Genomic DNA, 23,692 nt, shown 5'->3' on the forward strand with positions numbered 1-23,692 from the left:
TATTTCCAGTGTGCCTCTCCTAACATGGTAAGACCTCGTCCACACCAGTCAAACCTTAGTTTTCTATAAGCTACATGCGAGTCTATCAGCCTGATGCTGTAAATCACCCTGTCGCGCGGTGACGTCTGTTTCACTTCCTTTCTGTTATTTCTGGACCTCTGCGTTTGTGTGCAGAACAATAAACTTCATGATGCTGTGCTGGTAAGAGGAAATGCTGGGCCACTGGTCAGTGAGAGGGATTTACGTTTTTCACCTGCTCCAGAGCTCTGTGCCATCCACTGTGCGGAGTCAATATGGGGTCACTACCTAGTAGCTCTTTTGCTGGGACTCAACGGTCAGTCTGACAGGAGCAAACAATCATCACCTATGGCCAGTCTGGAAAGAAATAACAAAATCCTGTTCGATCTGGTGCGACAGCCTGGTAACAGCTTGTGTGCTGACTGTGGAGCTCCTGGTGAGTACACTGACAAAGATTCATTAACACAAGATATTCATTTTGATATGATGATGTCGTCATTTAAATGATTCCCATCAATACGTGTTTTTATCAACAGCCACTCTGCCTGATTTCTGTGCCAATGAACACGTTTTCTTCGTTAAAGTTTAAAAAATGGAAACAGCAACCGGCACCAACAGGCCACGTGATGTTGCTTGTTAACAGAACTGTCTTGAAAGTGATGTTTTATCACCACGTTTTATGGTAAAGTTAAATAAAGGGAAGTGTTGACTGCTGTATATTCTGTGCTATGACCTCACTGTTCCTCCTGTAACGGTCTGTCGCCGTCACTGACAGGTTAGTGTTTGTGTGTGTGAGAGCGAAAGACGAACAAGAACTGAAATAACTTACATTCACTTTTCAATTTGCTCACTGATTTTTTATTTTTTTTTATGCTCATTCACCTACAAAAGAAACCGATGATGTGACTTTGCTGCTGTCTGTACTTGCTGCTCACACGACTGGAATTTGTCCTGCGTTTAGTTCCTTCTCACAGTGTCAACATTGTGATGTGTTTGTGGCTCACAGAGCCTGACTGGGCCTCCTACACTCTTGGTGTCTTTGTGTGCCTGACCTGCTCAGGGATGCATCGTAATTTGCCTGCTGTCAGCAAAGTGAAATCCATACGCCTGGATCGCTGGGAAGACTCACTAGTGGAGGTAGAGATTTGTAGTTTACATTCCTTTTCAATGGATGTTTTGTTTAGAATCTTACTGGTTCTGTCTTGGATTGCAAATTGAGTGGTCCTGCTGCACAAGGCAGTTATCTACAAATACGAAATGAATATTGTCATAATGTTTTAAACCCTGTGGTTCCAGTTCATGCAGGAGAGGGGAAATTCTGCAGCCAAAGCCATTTATGAGAAGTGTGTGCCTGCCTTCTTCTACCGGCCGCAGGAAAATGACTGCGTGTGAGTGACCGTCAACACGTCAGCCTCATTAGTGCAGTGGAAGTGCAGGGAAGAATCAGCAAAGCAGGCTGTCATTGTGAATGGCAGTGGAGAGGTGCAGAAAGGGGAACAAACACTGAGAGCTGGGCACAATGGTGGAACCTCTGCCACAGTGATGAGTCTACACCTTTTCAGTAGCTGGTATTTATTTAAACCCTTGTGTTTCATCCTGAAGGGAATGTAATGAGCGCTTTGCTTCCCTGTTAGTGTTCTTAAGGATCAGTGGATCCGTGCAAAGTATGAAAGAAGAGAATTCACAGGAGAAAACTGCTTCCAGCAAGCGTACAGTGCCGGTAATTATCCTATGATTGAACTAACATGAATATTCACAATTCTGCATTCATTTCTTTGCACAAGTTGCAGTTTAGGCGCTTCTCATCTCTTGTATTTCTTTGATGTATCTAACCCAGACCTGTTCGAGTCAACGCTATGGAAGAAGGGCAAAGACAACAAGCAGTTCCTAAAGAGGATCTTCCTGCTATCCCGGAAGGACTTCACCCTCAGATACTTCATCAAAGAGGATGTGAGTAGTTCTTTTGCCCTATCATCATCATTTATGCCATGGTGTTTTATGAGCAAGCATGGGTCACAGGTGAATACCTTTTTGTTTCTGTAATCCATCCTCAATCGGCTCATTAAAACCAACCAAGACCAAGGTTCCCAAAGCCGTCATCTCCATGAAGGATCTGAATGCAGTTTTCCAGCCGGAGAAGATCAGTCACCCTCACGGTCTGCAGATCTCCTACCTGCATGATGAACGTATGAGGAATCTGTTTGTTTATCACGAGGATGGACAGGTGGGCTCCAGCGCTCTCGTGCTATTTGATGTGCACTTCTAACAGAGAAATGTCTTGACTTGGCAAACGCAGCAAACAAAACCTTCAGCACAGACACAAAATCAGTGCATGTATGGAGTGGCTTACCTTTGAATCTCACGGCTGTGGTTAGATCTGAGAAATACAATGTGATCCAAGCTCAGCAAACGTGTATTCCTGCTCAGGGCTTTCCTAACGTGTGTGAAACAGAAAGTGTACTTGCATGGATGTATTCCTGATGTGCTCTCGTTTGTCTAATGTCTTGCAGGTCATCGTATCCTTGTTCAATGCTATCAGGGCAACACGCTTGGCATACCTCCAGAAGAAACATCCCACTCTTCGAGATAATGACGTGAGACACACTTTTAAAACATGTAGCTTCGACAGATTCAAGTTTAAGAGTTAAACTGCAGATTTTTCTCAGTTACCAGTGCCATCTGCCTTTCTTTGCTCAGTTAATACCTCAGATAATGACACATTGCCTGAAGGAGGGCTACATGGAGAAAACTGGCCCAACGGTTTGTCAGCTTTCCGAATTTATTTAAAAAAATCAACAGGATTTATTTGCTTTTGTTACACCTGACAAATAAATTTCATCCATTGTTTTCTCTTTCTTTCTCGCTCGGTCTCTGTGTCCCTTTCTGGGTGTGTTTTCAGCAACGGGAGCCGTTCAAGAAGAGGTGGTTCACACTGTGCTCCACGAAAAGAAAGCTCCTGTATTTTAAAACTCCCCTGGTAATTAACAGACAACCCCACAGTGTCTACAGTGTGTGTGACAAAAGACTGTGGGAAAGAAATAAATATCTTTTTTATTTCATAAGAAATAATAAGAAAATAGAAAAAAAAAATCAGTCAAATTTCTAGATAATAGAATTATCAATACTGCAATTAATGACAGTGGTGCTCTCTTTGAAGCGTATCTCTGTGCTTTATCACCGTTAGGACGCAACAGAGCTGGGCGCCGTCTTCATCGGCACAGAGAGTCACGGCTACTCTGTTTCAGAGAGCAGCGGCCGGTGCTCGAGGGGAGGCCGCTGGCACTGTGGCATCATGCTGCAGACTCCCGGCAGGCAGTTTGTGTTTATGTGTGAGCAGGAGCAGGAGCAGAGGGAGTGGCTGGAGGCCCTCAGAAAAGTCATCTCTCAACCCATGACCCCAGAGGACTACGCCAGTAAGATACGGTCATTTCAGCTGATACGGCTTCCTGTGTTCATCGAATAACATGTGAATACTAATTCTGTCACTCTTTGATATACTGTAGATGAAGCCAACTTGAGAAGGGGGAAGTGAACAGTTCTACCTGCTGGTTTGCAGGAGTCCAGGATGGAATAAGTACCTTTTTGTGGCATAACAGACCGAAAGCCTTACTTTTGGAAGATGCCCCTGAAGTTGTCAGTGGAAAGTGGACACAAACTCTCTGTTTTACTGGCAGGACTGCTCGCCACCACCGACAGATGATCAACTCTAACACTTTGGGCAGACGTCAGTGTCTGCGATTATAATATGACACCATGTAGCAGCAGTATCTCTTGAATTTAGTGTCACTGGCACAATGACACCACATAAAGGAATTCTTTGTAATACATTATACACTGGAACCAAATATTGTATTTATTAAAACGAAGGACTAAATTTTATATATCATTTTTAGTTATTTTGTACTTGATGCTATATGTTTAACTCAGTTTGCACATTTACAAAATTAGGTTTACTTTTCTCAAACACTGTTTCATTTTAGCTGTATGTTTGTACTTCTGTAAAACTGAAAACTCTTCATGATTTTAATAAAAGTAAGACCCAATTGATTCCTGCAGTTAATAATTTACACATACACAAAATCAAAAGATAAGGGGCTGAATACTTGAAATTACTTTTCAGGTATTTTTGAGCAGGGTACATTTTTATACACACAGTCAGCTGTTTCCCCCTTCCTGTTTGCAAAATGGGTTTAATGCTTTCAAACTAATCAGTCCAACAATAAATGAATAATTAAATTTATCAGCCGACTTTTATGCCATGAATTCACATTAGACCTTTTTTATATTCACTTATTGACTTTTCCATACTGTTATTTTGCTTATTTATATTGTCAGTAATTGTTTTTTTTTTCTTCTCTCACTTGTTTTGTCAAAGACAAACAAACATAATGTAAAAAATGTTTTTTTTCTCCCTTAAAATAATAGTACAGTCTTGTACCTTGAAGCTTTTTACGTTTTTCTATTTATTTATTTTTATTTTTCTGAATAAATTTGAATAATGATCCATCTCATAGGGGTTTTATATATATACATATACACACACACACACACACACACATATATATATATATGTATATATATATATATATACATATACATACACACACACACCAAAAAAAAGTACAAATTTGGGATGCAGGTCTTTTACTAGCAACAGAGAGTTTTATAGTGTCATACTGGTAGTTTTACTTCAGTAAAACATCCAAGTACTTCTTCCATTGCTTTCTGTTGCCTGTGGCCGTTGACAGGCGCTGTCGAGCTGGGGAAAAGACGTTAGACGTCTCACTCTCCGCCATTCTCCCGGAATCGTCATCACGCTACACAACCAACGGAGCTACGTTAGTCTGAAAAATATTAAGAAACCGGCTGATTAAATGGAAATTTGTCATAACATTTCTTACTTTAAAATGACAGCAAAAGCTCTCATATGCGGGATGTGCACATAGCCGACTATTCACGTTATTATTATTATTATTATTTTTAAACAATATACGATCTTTGCTCGCCCTCAGAGTCAGCTGAACCGGAGGGGCGGGGCGGAACGCACGGCTGCTAGCCCCCCGCTAACGCTGCTGTGACGGTCAAGTTTGTGTGTAGATTAGCTGGGTGAGCACAGCGGCGGCAGCTCTGTCGGACTGTACCTGACAGGTGGAAAATAGCGACAGAAAGCAGCTCGTTAGTATCAAACGATTGAACAGATATCTAACGGCGTGTCGTCTGCTCTGAACCAGCGGAAACCGGAGCTGAAATGCGAACGTAGCCGTTAGCAAGCGAGCCAGGCCGAGGAGAGAGCTGGCTGGCTGTACCCTTCATCCAGACAGGAGCATAAATGTTTCACACGAACCACTTTACCGAGTTTGTCGACGCCGGAGAGGATGCGCAAGGACGTGAGGATATTATTAGTGGGAGAACGTAAGTAAAGCTGCCATTTAACCTGCAGCGTCAGCCGCTACTGTTCACTTCGGACTGATGCTGCTTGTGGCCATGTGATGCTGACAGCCTCACCAGAGTCTCATGATGGTGGTGTTCTGAAAAACTAACGTGAAATGAATAAAATGTCCTGTGTTTGCTTCAGCTTTGCACAATTACAATTGACCAGAGCATTGGACAGACAGACAGGCACTCCATCACAGCAAAGCCAGAGAGATGGATGCTGTTCTGTTCTCTCGTTCTCTCATCGTTGAATTCCTGGAATTTCTTGGAATTTGGGGAAGTGAACTGCAGACAGATGGAGGATTTGATTTTTCCACTGTGGCTTCTTCTCCACAGGAGGCTCAGCTGATTTGTAAATGAATAGGTATCAGGTTATTAACAGAACAGTTATGAATAAAGTCCGTATTGAATCCATCAGCTGCGGCTCAGTAATGAATTGTGAGGAGTCTCTGATCTGCTAAAGATCATTTTTCAGTCTTGTCTCTTCCTCCCTCCACAGCCAAAGTGGGGAAGACGTCTCTCATCATGTCCCTGGTCAGCGAAGAGTTCCCAGATGTGGTATGTAGAAATGATTATGACATCAGATATTAAACACCTTGATGGCACCTCTTCACCTCCATCTTAATCAACACTTTGTGGAGATTACCCCCATTACGTAAACATTGTTCATCCCAGGTTCCCTACCGAGCTGAGGAGATCACCATACCTGCAGATGTCACACCAGAGAGGGTCCCCACACACATTGTGGACTATTCAGGTACATGAAGTCCACCGTTCCTGTTTGTTTGGCTCTGCAGCGACTGAGACCACTCTCCTGATTTTAACTGAGGTGCACTCGTCTTTCTCCTCACAGAGGCCGAGCAGACCGACGAGCAGTTGTTTCAGGAGATCTCCAAGGTCAGTCCGTGCGTTTTGCTTGTCTGTTAACTTGGAGAGAAGTGCTGAGTCCAGGTAAAAGCCTAATGGACGTGTGTGTCCGTCTCCCTCACAGGCAAATGTGATTTGCATTGTCTACTCTGTGAACAACAAGAAGTCCATAGAAAAGGTGAGCTCCTTCTGCTCCGAGCATTTCCATAATTTGTTTTTATAGCACGTGTGAGACTGTCAGCCTGTCATCTTTTACAGTTTTTAATTTTTCTGCCTTTTCGTGTTCCTCAGGTGACCAGCCACTGGATCCCTCTCATTATTGAGAACACAGACAAGGACAGCAGGTGTGAACTTGCACAAAAACAGTCCAGAGTTTACTTTGTTAGCTCAGTTTTGGACAGTGAAATATGGGGCGAAGAGGGTGCCGGTTTCTACATTACGTCCGTGAACGTTTCACAGCATGACCAGTCTGCAAAAGACCATTTTCTGTAGCGAGAGGCCGGTCATGGATTTTCCTGCTCGTGTTTGGAGTGATGACCTGTAGTCACAGGGTGGAAAATGTCTCACCGAGCCTTCTTTGTAAGCAGGGAGCAGCAGTGGAAGAGCAGCATTTCACACTCAGCCGCATTCTCCCTGTTGTGTTTCTCACTGAGAAATGAGTCACTGCTTTTCTGGGAGGGAAAATACTAAAATACATGAAAAGAAAAGTACTCTTTTTGAATAAAATGTGTACTTCAGGGCTGCAGCTAATGATTATTATTTCTTGTTTTCTTGATTAATCTGTCAGTTGTTTGGTCTACAAAATGTTAGAAAATGGTGAAAAATGACAATCAGTGTTATCCAGAGCTGAAGATGATGTCCTCAAATGTCTTCTTTTGTACACAACTCAAAGATATTCAGCTCAGTGTCACATTTAAGAGGCTGCAATCAGAGAATATTGACTCTTTTCTTAAAAAAATGACTCAAACCAATTAATCAGTTATCAAAACGGTTGCCGATTAAGTTGACAAGTAATCATTGCAGCTCTGGTGTGGTTGAGTTACATCTGTTAAATTTTATTCTGTTTACTGAGTGTGTTTTTGTGTGTCCAGGGTTCCTCTGATCCTGGTGGGGAACAAGTCGGACCTGGTGGAGCACAGCAGCATGGAGACCATACTGCCCATTATGAACCAGTACAGCGAGATCGAGACTTGTGTTGAGGTGAGAGGGGGACCACTCTGTCGGTTTGCCTCATTAATGCGTCGACATTCCAGTAATGCAGCAGTGATGCTACCGATTCAGACAACAGACAGACCACACGTGTCTGTCTGTCCAGTGGACGAGGTCAAAAGGGACACAAACACAAATGGAAATCAATAAGCTCTTCTGTCATGCTCTCATTAAAGAGGGGAAGAAACATGGCAGCAGTTCAACAGAAACCTTTTAGCTGCCAACTGTCAACTTAACACTTAAATTGATGTAAAAACATTCAAATCAAAAGGCCCAAATTATGTGTACGTTGTATTTTCTCCTCCTATCTGGTCAGTTACAGTGACATACATAAGTGGAGCTCTTTACAACCTTTGCTCTTCCATGTTTATGTTTATGACCCCCACGATCGACCGAACTGAACGTACAGTGTGTCACTTTGTGCTCTGTCGTCTTAGTTTGTGTACATTAACCTGTTGTCCTCTCACACTTGTGTGTCTTCAGACTGGTTAATTAAACCAGGCACGTCGCTCAGACAGATCCTGTGTGTTAATACCCTGTCTGGGCCTGACTTAGCTCACACACACACACACACACACACATGGTATATACAGGCATATACACGCACAAACACACACAGACAGATAGGTAAACAGGGATGGCTGTGCTGTGCTGTGCTGTGCTGTGCTGTGCTGTGCTGTGCTGTGCTGTGCTGTGCCGTGCCGTGCCAGGACGCTGTTAGCATCACAGTGCCCATCACTGCCCATACATACATGCAGTATACACATATGCGTAACTAAACTTCCTTTTCTTGTTGTTTATAGTGTTCAGCGAAGAACCTGAAGAACATCTCAGAGCTGTTCTACTATGCCCAAAAGGCAGTTCTGCACCCCACAGGTCCTCTCTACTGTCCAGAGAAGAAAGCTGTAAGACTGCACACTGTCTTTGTCACCCAGTGCAGCTTGTTTTCCATCAAAGCCTCTCTCTGAATCTACATTTGCACGAGTTATGTAATGCCGTTTGAATGCTTTAGTTGCTGTCTCAGCCCACAATCCTGTGTGAAATTCTATGTGTCATATGAACTGAATTTTGTTGTCGTGCCTTTTGATTTGCCTATTTGATTCCCAGATGAAGTCACTTTGTGTCAAAGCCCTGACTCGAATCTTCAAAGTGTCTGACTTAGACAATGACGGGATTCTCAACGATAATGAGCTCAACTTCTTCCAGGTAAACTGATGGCTGTCGCAGCTGACAAACGCTTTAAGCGAAAGCACGATAGACGCAGGAGCCTTTTTTATGCTCACTTTGACAGCAACAATGTTTCTGTGCGACGCCTCACAGCGGACGTGCTTCAACACCCCGCTCGAGCCTCAGGCATTGGAGGATGTAAAAAATGTGGTGAGGAAGAATTTGAGCGACGGAGTGTGCAACAACGGACTCTCTCTGAAAGGTAGGAACGGATGGGCCGGCCTCCTCCACATGTTCACGCTAATCTCCCGTCACATTATTCCTGACTGTTTATTTCCGTGATGTTCCTCTCCAGGCTTCCTGTTCCTCCACACCCTGTTCATCCAGCGAGGCCGCCATGAAACGACGTGGACCGTGCTGCGGAGGTTCGGGTACGATGACGACCTGGAGTTGAATCAGGACTACCTCTTCCCACCGTGAGTGTCAGCCCTGAAGGTGTAGCAACACCTGCCTTTCACTTTTGGTACTAGTATGTCTACTGAGGACTGCTGAGCCACTTTTGTAAGGGAACTGTATTCTTTATCCTCTTCTTGAACCTTTGTGGCAGTGTTTATCCTGTTTATCCTGTATGTGCCCAGACTGTATCATTAACATTGTAATATTTCATCCTCCAGGCTGAAAATTCCTCCAGACTGCACCACAGAGCTCAACCATAATGCCTACCTCTTCCTCCAGAGCGTCTTTGACAAACATGACAAGGTGAATTCCCGTCCCTCCGGTCCTGTATTTACTTTCGCCTCTGCCCCGGAGAGGCACTTAACGAGAAGCTGCTCAGCGCAACACAACACCAAAATACACTGCCACAGCCAGCTCTGACCACCTGCTGAGGCGTGATTTAACGTCTTGTCACTGAGGAAGGATTGACCGGAGAATTAGCGGCGAGATTAGAATCAAAGTCGGAGAGTGAAAGTGGCAGCTAGTGCCAGGATCTGGTTTCTGTCGTAGTGATTAGCGTCCAACTGTGAATGTATGCGCCACTCATGTTTGTTTTCTCAGGTGGAAGTGACAGGCTGCCAACTGAGTGAATTCTGCTCTTGAAGTCAACTGAGCAAGGACAAGCCTGATTCAGTCGGGAAGCGGGGTTAAACATAAATGAAACAGGATGTGATAACTTGCTAATCCTTTTTTTTTTTTTTTTTTTTTTACCTATAGTCAATTGAAAACAGACAATATATTTAAAGTGTGATCTCGTCAACTTCATTGCTTTCTGTAAATATGTGTTAATTCTGAATTTAAATCCCATCTGAGGTTTTTCCTGCTTTGACCACCGTTTTTCCTCATTGACAAGTATCTGACCTTTGTGTCTGTCAGGACCGTGACTGTGCCTTGTCACCAGAGGAGCTGGCGGACCTGTTTGATGTTTTTCCGTACATGCCCTGGGGTCCAGATGTCAATAACACAGTTTGCACTAATGACCAAGGCTGGATCACCTACCAGGGATATCTCTCCCAGTGGACGTGAGTGGCCTTTAAGTGAAGGCCTCTGTGTGTAGAATTTGACCATGTCTGATTCTGGTGCTCCCTGGTGGTTGTATCAAAAAACATGCTGTGTCTGACTTTAACAACTGTGCCACCAAATGTCTGTGACTCCAAACCACAAATGCATTTAAATGGACTGAAACATTTAAGTAAAGTTGTGGTTTGGTGTCATTACTGTTTCATCTAGTTCCAGCAGCATTACACCTACATGCAAAGCACATCTAACTAGACTCCTGAAGTAGCACAGAAAAGCTGTTGAGGACCAAAAGTTGGCTTTGAATGCTCGATCACATCCTTAATCTTGTTTACGTAACTTTTCAATAGGTATTACTTGATAGAAATCACAGTTTTGCTGCCTCAGACTCAGTTTTATTTCAGCAAAGTTCTTGTCACACTGATTCGTTTGGCTTATTCTGTTCGCTGGAATGAAGGTTTTTATAGAAAAATTTGCCAAACAATGTCCACCCGTCACCATGACACTTATAACATACGACAGATGCATTAAAATTCTACACGTAGTGGCTTTCAACAAAATTAGTTAATTTGTTAATATTTAACTATTTTCAAAGTTGTTTTCAGGAAAATACCAATTTATGACTCTCTGTCCAGGTGGATAGAAAACACACAGTTTAATTCATGTTGCTTTCAATATTTCATGAATGTCCATTTAATCTTTTTCTTTTTGCCCAAAAACGTACATTTGTTCAGGTTAACAACGTATCTGGATGTCCAGCGATGTCTGGAGTATTTGGGTTACCTCGGTTACTCAATAATTGCTGAGCAGGAGTCCCAAGCAGCAGGGATTACAGGTGAGCAGCTTCATCACATGTTTGTCCATCAGCATATTTGTATTCAAGTGAAGCTGCGGATTTGTAGACAACACATCTTGAAGTGTTCATATATATTCATACAGTCTAAAGCCTTGAGTATTATTCAGTATCACTCTGAGCTCAGCGTCTTGAATGAATGTCGCTGATTTCATTGTGCCGTCACGCCATCAGTAATCGCAACAACCCTGTCATAACAGTAGTGACGCAGCAGCTCAGTCTGAGTGTTGTTGCTGACTGACTGCAGCCATGTGTTGTGTGCAGCAGCAGTCTAAAACTGATCCTTTGATGCCCGTGTGTGGTTTGCCCCCCGCAGTGACCAGAGATAAGAAGATTGACCTGCAGAAGAAGCAGACCCAGCGCAGCGTCTTCCGCTGTAATGTCTTTGGAGACATTGGCAGCGGCAAGAGCGGTTTCCTCCAGGCCTTCCTGGGCAGTAACCTCATGGTAAAGGGACATGAACAGCAGCAATGACACATTTTGATGCATACTTTGCCTCATACGGATATTTCAGTGTCCCAAATGTTGGGAAATGAGCCACAACCTCACAGATGCTGCAAAAAGCAGACAATACAGTACATCACATATATGAACAGTTAAATATTTCAGCTCTGATTTCTCATTCTTGCATATATGGAATAATTTATCAATCAATATTAAATAACATACATTTTTAGTGTCATGATCTGGTTTGACACGATGTTTCTTCTTGTTACTCTTCTCAGCGCCAAAAAATGATAAGAGAGGAACACAGATCCTACTACGCCATCAACACGACCTATGTTTACGGCCAGGAGAAATACCTTCTCGTGAGTATCCTCTAATACTACTTCAATCACTAGAATATTTTTGCAGTCGTGACTGCATCTCTAATGCAGCTTTCCCAGTGCTAAAAACAGTCATTCTAATAACACTGGAGAAATTCACTAACATTACATATTTCTTTTCTTTCCATGTCGTAAGAAACGTATGTGTGACACTATGGATTGTATGTGAGGTTGTCGGCTGTAAACCGGCCCAGCCTGAGGTCGGCTGTGCTTACCTAGCTGTTTACATAAGCTTCTTATCATGTTCACCTAATGCTTTTGTCAAGCAAGCATTTCTACTTGCTTGACAAAAGCATCATCACTGCACTGCTTTGCAAACGCAGTCGGCGCTGCGTCTGCTGAAGTACGGGTAGTTTGATGGCGTTAGTTTACTCCAGCACTTCCTGCAGTGCGTCAGCTGCACTCTTTGCTGTCTGCACTTGTTGTTCGTCTTTGAAAGTTTCACGCCCAGGTGCTCCCGTCTTTGTTGGCGTCCTCGATGCTGTGGTGATGCTCCAGCGCGGTTCAGTCTTTATTGCCGCTGTGAGTCATGCAGCAGCCGCTGAACATCCTCAGCACAAGACTCTTCATTTAAGTATTTTTTTTTCTGACAGCATATTATGAAATTCACAGTAATCCATATGCTGTGTGTGTATGATAACAAGTCCTTTTGTTCAAGCAGTACGCACACTCAGCTGCGGTTGCATACCGATAATGCCCCCAGAAATGGAGAGAAAAAAGCACAGACAAACTCTCCCTGTGCTTCTTTCCACCATCCTATCAGCGCCATAAAGTGATGGTTGTAGTAACCCAGGCCACCAGAGCTGGTCTCCGTGGTACGGAGAACATTTGTATGGGACTAACTCTCAGCTTATCTCAGTGCGTTTGATGTTAGAGGGGCTTTTCTGCATTTATGGCTGACTGTGTTCAGCTTTTTCAACAAAGCTCCTCTCCTCTCAGCTTCATGAAGTGTTCCCTGACTTCGACTACCTGTCTGATGCCGATCTGGCCTGTGACATTGTCTGCCTGGTCTATGACGTCAGCAACCCGTACTCCTTTGAATACTGCGCCAAAGTCTTCAAGGTAAAAACTGAGTCTTGATCAAAAATAAATGATTACCCACACACAGGATTGGGAAAACATCTAAACCATGTTTATTCCTCTCTCTCTTTCTCGTCTCAGCAATACTTCATGGACAGTAAGACTCCATGTATGATGATAGCAGCGAAGTCGGACCTGCCAGAGATCAAACAGATGTATGGCTGCACTCCTCTGGAGTTCTGTAGGAGGCACAAGATGCCACCTCCCCAGTCCTTCACCTGTAACACTGCAGCAGCACCCAGCAGAGACATCTACACCAAACTTACCACCATGGCCATGTACCCGTAAGTACAGAGACACTTGATCTGGATCCCTTCACCCACAGAACAACATGTAGTGAAATCAGTTCTTTGCACTGAATCAGCCACCCTGCTCCAGGGACCATGAGCGCTAGTACAAATTGTCACCCACCAGATGAAGATTTCCAATTTTTTGTTCCCAGCTGGGTGAAAACAGGAAATGCCATATTGTAAATTGTGTGAAGATATTGTCTCTTTTCCTTCAAAACACGACACAAGGTCTGTGCTTTATAACTGCCCATGTGATCGTTGGTGCTGGGAGATATTTTAAACACAGTCAAACTCTGGGTCTACGGAGATTTGCGTGGGCCAAATAGTCTTGTGGCTCCTCAGCTATGGATCATCTGAACTAATTCTTGTCTTCTTGTGGCCTGAGGTGATGAAGTAGCTCAGACACTGAGTGCTTGTCTGCTGCTGTTAAATAGACAGGGCTGTCTTTTAATCTGGTCTGTACTTCCTGTACACTGTGATCATCCCACTGCACAAATGAATCAGTGTGAAACAGGTTGAATTCTGTGAGTAATGTGTGCAACTTTACCTCAGGATACCCCCTGTGGGTATGTCCCTCCTCTCTGCAAGTGTCGCTATCAGACATGATGCACTTCACTCCACATTAATGCACCTCACTGCCCTCTGGACATGTTGCACTAGGGATGCCACAGTGCTTTGCATTATGGGTAAATGGGATTCCCTGCTGAGCAGTAATGTTGATCTCTCCCAGAGGCTCACACTCCTTGCAGAGTGCAGTCAACACAGTTATATAATTACACTCAGCAGACCAGCCCTTATTGAATCCACAGCCGAGGCAGCTCCTATCCTCGAGATTCAGAACAGAGTTTAAATACTTCACAAATGATGTTATGAAGTATGAAGTTTCTTTTTGTTGAAACGCTTTATTCCCTATTGATTTACTGCTTGCAATTGCTGTGATATACTGATGCAGCAGTCTGATGTTTATGAGATCACAGCAGTAATGAGTTTAATTGAATGAGCCTATGACTGCTTTCAGTTCATTCTGAATACTGTCTCTTCACAATAAAATAATCCTTTAGAGATAAATGTACTTAATTCCTCCTTCCAAAGAGATAATTGAGGAATCTCATTTGAGTCGGGTTTATTGTCGTCGAAATCTGTTTTCGTTGTCCTTCGTGGGTTCTGGCTCCAAGGTGATGAGCTGCAAACGACTCGTTTCATGGTGGTGGCATCTTTGAACTATCTGCTGTGTCATTCTCTCGTGTGTTTTGATATGTAAACTGTGGGCTGGTGTTTGTCTTCCCCGTATCTCTCCTCAGCCACGCCCGGCTGCGCTGCATGTGCACTTGTAACCGGTGCACCTTCTGCTTGTGTCAGAACTTCCTCAACTCTGAGCTGCTGCAGACGGTCAGGGCCAAACTCTACGCCGTTGTGCTCAGAAGGTCCTTTTTTAATGTTTTTACAACCCTGTCTTTACCTCTGGTTACCTCTCAGATTTGTCACCTGAAGCTTGTCCCATTCATTTCCCCTCATTTTGTGCAAAAATTTTTTTCATTTTACATCCTAAATATTAACATATTTCTACGTTTTTGCTTAGTTCTACGTCACTCCTTTTTTACATGATAATTTCCTGCCATGTTTCTTCGTTCTCCTTGTTTCGTGCTGTCAGAGACCTTCTTGGATTCGTCCCTTTCCCCTCAGAAACCATTCTCATATCTTCATTTTCATTCAGCTTTCAGTGACATTGCTTGTGAGTTTCCTGTGCTAGGACTGAAATCGTTATTGTCAATGTCAGCTTCCTTCCTCCTCTGCTCACGTCACTCTGCCTCAGCCGTCTCATCTAACCGAGATGTCGCAGCTAATTTCTGGTCTTGTTGTCTCGTGTCATAACTATAATCCTGCATGTCCCTCATCTGTTTGACCGGCTTTTACTTCAGCGTCTGCATGTTTCGAGGCTTCGTCGCTGTTCTGGCATCAGTTCATCCAGCTTTTCTTTATGTTTCACGTTGCTTATTTTCACGTCATCCTTCTTTACAACACAGCTGAGGCTCACTTCATCATGTTAGCTGAAGAGGAATAGTTGTTTGTCTGTATCCCTTTACTGTCCTTCCCTTCACTCTGTCTCTCTATTTATCCCCTGTGGACCCGCTCTCTCTGTTTAACAGACATGTGAGCCAAGCAGACCTGAAGAGCTCCACCTTCTGGCTGAGAGCGAGCGTGGGAGCCACAGTGTTTGCAGTGCTGGGCTTCGCCATGTACAGAGTGCTGCTCAAACCCCGGTGATCCTCGGGCGAGCCGAGTCCAACCCTCTCTCCCCTCCATGGTACATGTAGAGCCGTTTTGACCAGACACAACTTTAGGCTTTCACCCTTGCATTTTGTAAACAAAAAACATGTTGAAAATCCATCATGGTTTTGTGATTTCATGGGTTCCAGTTGAAAAAATGTACTTTGTTTTTGTGTGGGAGGGAAAAAAAAGTGAAAAGCTGACCTTAGCAAACATTTTCATTCCACTGTAAATTACTGTTCTTAGGAATAAAAGAGGAAAAACTATTTAATTTTGTACCAAAGTTGATAACTTGCTGAATCTGTTTGTTTGCAAGTATTTTCAAAGTAATATATCTTTATTTATATTGAAAGTGAGGGTCAGCTGCTGACGAGCTGTGGTGAGTTACATATATAGCTATTTTTTTGGTTGCTTGCTGATTGAAATGAACAACCTGGTGTCAATGGTAATGAGGATTGTGATATGTGAGGTGTGCAGTAGCTCTGATGCTTTTATTAGACTGAACGAGATGTAAATAGTGTATATAATATACTAGACTGTCTGTTTGTTTGTCTTTGTCCAAAAGGGCCGTGTCTGATTCCCACTCAAAACACTGAATGCAAAGGTCTTAGTTTAACAGCCTGGTCATGAACTCACACAAACATTAGCGTTGATTATTCACACTGACAGATATCGGTTTGCCTTTCAAGGCCGAACGCTTGGACGCACACTTTTTTCCTAATGTTTGTGCATCAGAGCACGTCAGTGTTTGATCAGTGGATGTGTGGACGGGTCTGCTGCTATCTCACGTCTTCCCATGTTGGTCACTTTGTCAGCTCGTGTGTGTGTGCGTGCGCGTGTGTTTGTGCACTAAGATATTGAAAATCTTTACGGCCATTCTGTACATTTTGTGTTTGCATGCTTCAGGATTTCCGACCACATTCCAGTGTTTTAAGAATTACTGTACAAAAGAATTACCACGGCAGCTTGTCTGCATTGCTCTCCAGCACCACAGTAATCCAACGATGTAGTTAAGTTCGTTGACAGGAGCGCTGAACAGAGGATAGTTGAGTCTTGCGTCAAAGTGAAGTTTAATGATCATTTGACCTTTGTTGTGTTTCCCAGTTAGTTCCCCTGATCACAGAAGATGCAATAATGTGGCCCCATGTGTTAATTTTCATACAATGCAACTGTTTGCCACAAGGCTCAGTTTGACGTATTCACTCATCCCTGCCTTTACAAAAGTTTACAATAAACAAATATCTCTATTACATCTGGTGTGATGGAATTTTTCTTTTCAGTTTGCTGAGAGATTAGAGGACAGTAAGTTATGACATAAGTAAGGCGCCTTATGTCATAGGAGAACAGTAAAGACACAGGAGGGCAGCATTGCTTAAAAAAGAAAAATCACCAGTGGATAAAACCTGTCACCAAACTGAGTGGCTGCCATGTCATGTATGTTTTGAAACTGAAGCCTGTTCATGTGTTTAGATAAGTATGCCGTCTTCCATAATGAGCCAGTCTGCAAGGGGAGATGAACCTCGGTGAGATCATGTTAAAGTGGTTAGGCGTCGATACTGCAGAAGGTAAGGCTTTTTAGTGCATAGGAAGAGCTGCATCAGCAGTCATTGAGGGATATTATACATTTATGTCTTAAATAATAGAGCACTATCTTACTGCATTATTGTTCCAGTGTGGTTGTAAGATGGGATCAATATCACCTCACCAAACCCATTTTATTTTTCAACAAATAGACCTTCTCTCTCTGGATAACAGCTTCTTAATAAGTCAAATGAAATACAATTTATAAAGTGTGCTTATCAAGCTGATCCTTCTATAATTTAGCAGCACCCTTGGGTCACAGTGGGTGTTGGGCTAATAATAGATTTAACCCACACAGATTTGAAGGATGTTTTAATTCACATTGAATATTGAATAATTTGGTGATAATTTCTTCTCTTCCAGTACTGATTTTACCTCAGTTCGACCTTAGTCACTAGTTTTCCCACCAACATGTCATTTTTAGGAGCATATTAGTCTGGATAAGGAGTGACTTTATATGAGGAATGTGAGAGGATTTTCTGGTTTAACTTTCATCTTTTCCAGACTAACCCAAGATCCCATAGCCCTGTTAAATCAAGCGGCACCCTGGGCCTCTGAAGAGCCACTAAAAGGCCTGGGTTTTTTTTTAATCTAAATTGTTCTCAGAAACATGGCATTTGGACATCTGAAGCTGGATTGTCTGTTGCAGCTGCTGTGTCAGGACATTTAAAGCACCACTGGTTCTCTCACTAATGAGTATCTGTAATTAGATGAGACATTTGGACACTGTGCTGCATGAGAACTTCTTCTTAGCCGTGACAATGAAGTCCCTGCTGGTAAAGCTACTTCCTGCTGATACCAGTAAAGTAATCTGCAGGTGCCAGTGCATTTGACAGCAAGACATTGAGGCCTTTCCTTAGAGCAGTGATTGCAGATTCCCATCCATACACTTCAGAGGGTACCTCTGCAGTTTCCACAGGGTGTATACAATATGCATATTATACACATACTGCATCAGATGTAACACCTGAACACCCCCTGTTGCATGACAAAACACCTGAAACTGTTCCCTAATGCCCATGAATAAACATTTAGTTAGCTAAAAGTGATTGATAAATGGTCAAAATAGTGAGCTAAAAGTAATGGATGATGCTAAATTGTTGACATAGATAGCCAAACGTAATAAAGTTAGTAAGCTAAAACTTAGGGATAAATGGTTGAAATAGTTAACATTAGCTAAAAATAGTGGATAAATGGATGAAAATATTTAGTTAAAAGTTATTATTTATCATTATTATTACACCATTTATTTTAAGTAAGTCCAATTGAGATCACAACATCTCTTTTTCAAGGGAATAATGGATAAATGGCTTAAAATCTTTAATTAAGAGTAATTAACATGTCGCTAAAAGTGAATGTTAATGCTAATGCTAGCTAAAAGCAGCTAAATGGTTGAAAATAGCTGAGCAATGGTTAAAATATTTGGCTAAACATAATGGATAGACAGATGAAATAACAAAAAGTGTAGCAGGTAAATATTTCAAAATATTATGCTAAAAGTAATGGATAAATGGTTGAAATAATTTGATAATAGTGGATAAATGGCTGAAGTGGTTAGCTAAAAGTAGGGATAATGCTAAATTGCTGTCAGTTCACTAAAAGCAGTGAAAAAATTGTTGAAATCAGTAAGCTAGAAGTAACAGATAATGCTAAACTGCTGACACAGTTAGCTTAAAGTAATGGGTAACGCTTTTGTTGACAAAGTTAGCGCAAAGTAGTAAATAAAAGACTGAAACATCCAGCTCCTGCAGGTGTGGTAGCACGAATGAAAACCTGACTAACACACTGACAGTTCAGTGGTATGAAAAACATATTGTAAGCGTATACTTTTATGTAGCTTCTGGTTTAAACTCAGTTTAACACATTTGGAGCATCACTGATGGTGCTGATGAAAGGTACGGAGTTACTCAGTAAGGGGCTGTGGGTGAGGTAGATCGTGCCTACAAACAGCTTTGAGAGTTGTCAAAAGACAGCACACTCCCCAGCTGTTAATTTATGTATGAGCTTAATTCTCCTGCATAGCAGGCGTTTTTCTTGTCGTACATCTTCTCTCTCTCTTTCCTTTCCGTTCACACTCTCGTCCCTCATCCCCCTCTATCATCCCTCCTGTTACAGCTCTTCAGCTGGTGTTAGCACATAACTTGTGAAAGCAGCCGTCAAAGCCTCTTTTGTCCAATTAGCTGCTTTTAATGGAAATTCCCATGGGTGCCTGTAACTAAAGCAGACAGTAACTCCCCTCACTCCATATGAAAGATAGAATCTTAATGTCTGGCCATGGTTTGTTGATCTCTGACCACAAATACTTTTTTTAACCAACATAACAGATTCCAACTTTGACCCAACACTACTGTGTAGGAGTCAGAAAAAGACCCCTCAGGTTAAAAATATCAGCTGGCCACATTGTTTCCATGGCAATGCTATCACATACTGGACTTGGGGGAGTTTCACCAGAAGGATACTTATCAACCTACACACTGCAGACCACACCGCCATCACATAATTCCTCCTCATAAATGGATTCCACCCAACTATTAGCTTTGTTTGATGTCTCTTGGGGTAATAGGTGGGTGTTTGTCTGGCCGTCATTTGGTTTGGGCGGCTGTAGCAGCACGATTGGAGGGGACAGTTTATTTTCCCCCAAACAACACTGGAATTTACAACTGTGGACACTCCCTCCTGTCTGAGCCTGTAAAGGAAACAATTTAAGAGGTCATGCTTGCTGCGTTTGATATTTGTTACTGAGCAAAACATCCAATCTGTACAGTATACCAACAAGAACTAGAAATTCCTTTAATTATATTTAAGAATAATTGTGACCTCTTGAAATCTGAAATTTGAAATCTAGGGTTGACATAGGTGTTAATCAGATTTATACTGTGTCATGATTGTTTGGAGCCACTCACCTTCAACAGAGCTGTTACAAGGAGGTTTCTACATCTCCTCCTGAGTTTCACAGACACACTAGAGGACCATACAGGAGGAATATTGATTTGATTGTTTGATAATACTGATTTTTCATTGAGACACAGACACAGGAACACCTCTGTTGGAAACGAGGGACGGATGAATTGCAGCAGTTATAAAATTCAATTGCTGTTTCCGAGGTCAATATTAAAGCTTTTCAGGACACATTATGGTCATTGGACTGTAAGTAAGTACTGGAGCTGAACGGTGAATATTTTGCCGGACATTTTCTGTTTTCACTTGATGGTTGAGGTTGAATGAGAACAAGTCTTAACTGAAACAGTAAAATATTGTTACCTCCCTGACACCACTTTCTTATAAGGCATCCTTTAGTAGTTGTGACTAATGTCTGTCGATGGTTAATTAATGCTTTGCAGATCAGTTACAGTCGTGACAAACACTTCTGACTGGTGTTTATCCTCTTTCACACTTGTTTTGTCATTTTAGCGCTTTCATTTTTTTTAGGAAGACACTTCAATGGACCATGAGATGACTTAACTTCAGGGAAAGATCTGCATAGTAATTATAACCAAATCCCATTCATTAATTAACGATTTATTGACATTTACAACTGTACATTGGATACATTTTTGCTGCATAAATATGTATGAGTGACTAATTAATGACTAATGCCAACATGCCACCTTATTAGAAAGTGAGAAACTCATGTCCCTTTATGAATGGGTAACCAACATTTATAACAATTAGGATAAACCACATGATCAGTAAATCATTGACAAGTGATTTATTGAAAATTAGACAGCAATTGCTTGTCATAGTTTCATAAAGATATCTTAGAGTATTGAATATTAAACTGCTGTAATAAATTGCCATATAGCCTAATTAGCCGATACAGCTGCTACATTTCAACATCATGGCCAAATGACCCACAACCTCCACGGCAGAGGATACAGAGTTCCTCGAAATCCTTGAGCGGGAGTGGTCGGTGATGCCTCCTCACCTCCGGCCAAATCCCCCCCCTCCCTCCCTCCATGTCTCTCCTCACTGTGCCCGGAGGGACGCATGCGGCTGGAGCAGAGTCCCGGCGACTCCCGGGGCTTAACCAACCATTCCAACGGAACGGAGGCGGTCGGTGGGTCCCCCCCTCCCCTTTCAGGCTTCCTGAGGGCACGCGGCAGACGGCTGTCCCCGCGCTGCGTCGCCGACCGTCAGAAAGCAGCGTGCCAGGTATCATGACGCACCAAATAAAAGAGCACTGGGCATTTGCCTGGTCTTCTCTCTCCAGGAGTGTGCCGTGCCAGCGTGCCCACGCTGTTTAAGTGGACTTTCAGCGGCTCCCCTGGATGGTAGCAGCCACATGCGAGTTGTGCGTCATCCAGTCCGGGTTGTCATCAGTGTCCTGAGCTTCATGTTGCTGTCAGTGTTTGATGATGTCATTATTTCTTTCAGATGGCTGCTGCCGCTGCGTCGCATCCCTCGAAGTGAGAAAGACCCGCTCCGCCAGTGTGCGTCCCCCTGCCTCACAAACTTGGACCGCTGCCTCTGTTCCTGGCTCCTCTCCAGCTCTGCAAACCTCCGTCGCTGCTGACTAACGACGCGGTGGACGATAGTGTGACACCGCAAAAGGACTTTACAGCCCAGAACTATTACTAAACTATCACCAAATCAACTTTTCCTACGCGGATGAAGATTTGTTTTGTCCAGTTGATGGGAGTAGACTGGCTGGAGTGTAACCTGCGCACACATCCTTAATTTCTCCGTGTGTCATTTCACCTGGACTCGTTTGACCGTCCAAAATCCCACAAAGATCGGACTTGAAGGGATGCGCAAGCGGGCATGATGTTCGGCTTTCTCACCTTCTGTCGTTGCTGACGCACATAGGGAGCGAAATGGGATTGTAAACTATGTGGAGTCATCCCTGAGGATCGAGTCGCTGCTCTCCGCGGGTGAATGGAGAAGAGCAGCCCGAAGATGACGGGCGGAACCCGGGAGACGCCGGTAAGCTCCTCTCCGGCGGTCGCGGCCAACGCGGAGGGCGAGGAAATCGAGGTTTTGGAAAGCACCGACGTCCTGCCCGTGGCTCCAGAGGACGTAAGTCTGCACACATTACAAAGGGACCTCAAGTGCACATAAGACCACTGTTACCGTTTCACATTTTTACAATTACGCACTAGGAGCGTCAGTTTCTCTGGCACCGGAGCAAAATGACACAGTGCCTTTGATTTAATGAAACAGAAAGCTACAGCATGAGCCGTAAATTAATTTGAGGTTATTTATCCAGACATAACTCAAAACTGGAGTTTTACGGTGATACCAGAGGAGATGTTACAATGCTGAGTATCACAGGACAATGAGAGTAGCCAAAGACACGCAGCACATCCTTTCTTGGAACAGTAGTATGATATTTCAAAGGGACACTCACTCACACACACGCATACACACACACACACACACACACACACACACACACACACACACACACACACACACACACACACCACTCTCGCTCCATTAGGTGTCTCAGACTTTCAGATAGTCTACTATAAAAGACCCCTTCACATAATGATCCACATTTTGGTACATTATTATCTTTCGCTGCGGCTCATTGACCACAATGATCAGATAGCCTAATAACAGCGTGTGATTGCAAGACTGCAATTAAGGCAAATGCTGACCGAGATTCATCTTTTCCAAACAGGTGCTCCTCTCTGCTCTGGCACCTGTTTCTGAGTTTTTATTTCTTTTTTTACTCTGCACCTTCTTCTTCCTCTCACTCACTGTCTTTCCCCTCTTTCCTTGTCTCAGCAATGGAAGTCTCTGTTTGACAAGGTATGTAGTGAAGCTGCAGTGGCTTGAATCTCTTACCATAATATGCATGTTTCACTCATTGTGGAGCAGTTTTGTCTTCGAAGGTGCTCATCTGTGTGTGAACTGTGGGTGACCTCTGACATAATCTCTGTGATGAGCCTGAAGCAACACAGATGTGCTGAACAGCTGAAACGCTGTATTGTCCTGCTTAAAGGTCATGAAACATGGGGAAGATTTTGGATGAACTGAGAGGCGGTATTGTACTATTAGCATCAGTGGGAAGAGGAAAACTGGATGAAGTTACTTTTTAATGTGAGAAAGGGCAATCAGTGCTTTAGTATAATGCATACCCATAAATTACTTTGAGTGGTGTGTTTTTGACAAATTTTGTCCATGCATCATGACCTTGACATTACAATTGTGCTTTAACACTGACTATTACTAACGGAAGTGACTGAATCCTGTACAAGGAAATTTGGCATGATAACAGCTATTTTTGGAGTGGTCACTCGCTGCTGTCTGTTCTTTTTAATACCACCGATTCATTTTGATTACTTTCCTTTTCTGGGTAAACATGCCCAGCTCTACAATTTAATTTGGCTAAATGAGGTGAAACTAGCAGGTCTCAGCTGGTGGAGATGGCAGTCTTGTCTCTTTCAGCCCTAGTTTGTGATTTAGGCTGATTAGACAAATTTATTTTTAGATCAAAATCTTGCCTAGTGCAGCTTTAAATCCTTTGCCTGTTGGGTAAAATCACAGCATAACAGGCAACCATGCCGTGGCTTCATCAAACCAAACTCCTGCAAAGGCAAGCACGTCAGAGGAGTGGGAGCACACTGGAGGCTGTGGGTGCG

General features: G+C 43.0%; 3 protein-coding genes across 5 annotated transcripts in view; all 3 read left to right on the plus strand.

The window, feature by feature from the left end:
* The first annotated feature begins 336 nt into the window (after nucleotides 1-336).
* LOC143319681 (arf-GAP with dual PH domain-containing protein 1-like) lies at nucleotides 337-3,870 on the plus strand. Its single transcript, XM_076728820.1, has 11 exons — nucleotides 337-454; nucleotides 1,025-1,155; nucleotides 1,315-1,406; nucleotides 1,653-1,738; nucleotides 1,856-1,968; nucleotides 2,096-2,242; nucleotides 2,529-2,612; nucleotides 2,716-2,778; nucleotides 2,918-2,995; nucleotides 3,203-3,431; nucleotides 3,522-3,870. The coding sequence occupies exons 1-11, from the start codon at nucleotides 367-369 to the stop codon at nucleotides 3,548-3,550; spliced, it is 1,140 nt and encodes a 379-aa protein (XP_076584935.1). The 5' UTR covers nucleotides 337-366; the 3' UTR covers nucleotides 3,551-3,870.
* Nucleotides 3,871-5,039: 1,169 nt separating this feature from the next.
* Nucleotides 5,040-16,774, plus strand: rhot1b (ras homolog family member T1). 2 transcript variants are annotated; one of them, XM_076728421.1, is made up of 20 exons: nucleotides 5,040-5,430; nucleotides 5,951-6,009; nucleotides 6,127-6,208; nucleotides 6,305-6,348; nucleotides 6,443-6,496; nucleotides 6,610-6,662; nucleotides 7,410-7,518; nucleotides 8,331-8,432; nucleotides 8,635-8,733; nucleotides 8,848-8,956; nucleotides 9,050-9,170; nucleotides 9,369-9,453; nucleotides 10,066-10,211; nucleotides 10,941-11,041; nucleotides 11,376-11,506; nucleotides 11,785-11,868; nucleotides 12,826-12,948; nucleotides 13,048-13,250; nucleotides 14,558-14,680; nucleotides 15,404-16,774. In XM_076728421.1, the coding sequence occupies exons 1-20, from the start codon at nucleotides 5,394-5,396 to the stop codon at nucleotides 15,519-15,521; spliced, it is 1,983 nt and encodes a 660-aa protein (XP_076584536.1). In that variant the 5' UTR covers nucleotides 5,040-5,393; the 3' UTR covers nucleotides 15,522-16,774. The 2 variants fall into 2 exon arrangements, with proteins under 2 accessions (XP_076584536.1, XP_076584537.1); XM_076728422.1 differs by lacking the exon at nucleotides 14,558-14,680.
* A 4,315-nt stretch (nucleotides 16,775-21,089) lies between these two features.
* Nucleotides 21,090-23,692, plus strand: part of rhbdl3 (rhomboid, veinlet-like 3 (Drosophila)) — a 58,794-nt gene continuing 56,191 nt past the window's right edge. The window contains exons 1-3 of one of the 2 annotated variants that reach the window (XM_076728640.1): nucleotides 21,090-21,257; nucleotides 21,480-22,121; nucleotides 22,836-22,859. In XM_076728640.1, coding sequence (XP_076584755.1) covers nucleotides 21,981-22,121; nucleotides 22,836-22,859 — 165 coding nt within the window. In that variant the 5' untranslated portion in view covers nucleotides 21,090-21,257; nucleotides 21,480-21,980. Of the gene's footprint in view, nucleotides 21,397-21,479; nucleotides 22,122-22,835; nucleotides 22,860-23,692 lie in introns of both variants that reach the window. The other variant, XM_076728641.1, reaches the window with a different exon arrangement.

Source organism: Chaetodon auriga, chromosome 4 (genome assembly GCF_051107435.1).
Source record: "Chaetodon auriga isolate fChaAug3 chromosome 4, fChaAug3.hap1, whole genome shotgun sequence".
Classification (NCBI taxonomy): domain Eukaryota; kingdom Metazoa; phylum Chordata; class Actinopteri; order Chaetodontiformes; family Chaetodontidae; genus Chaetodon; species Chaetodon auriga.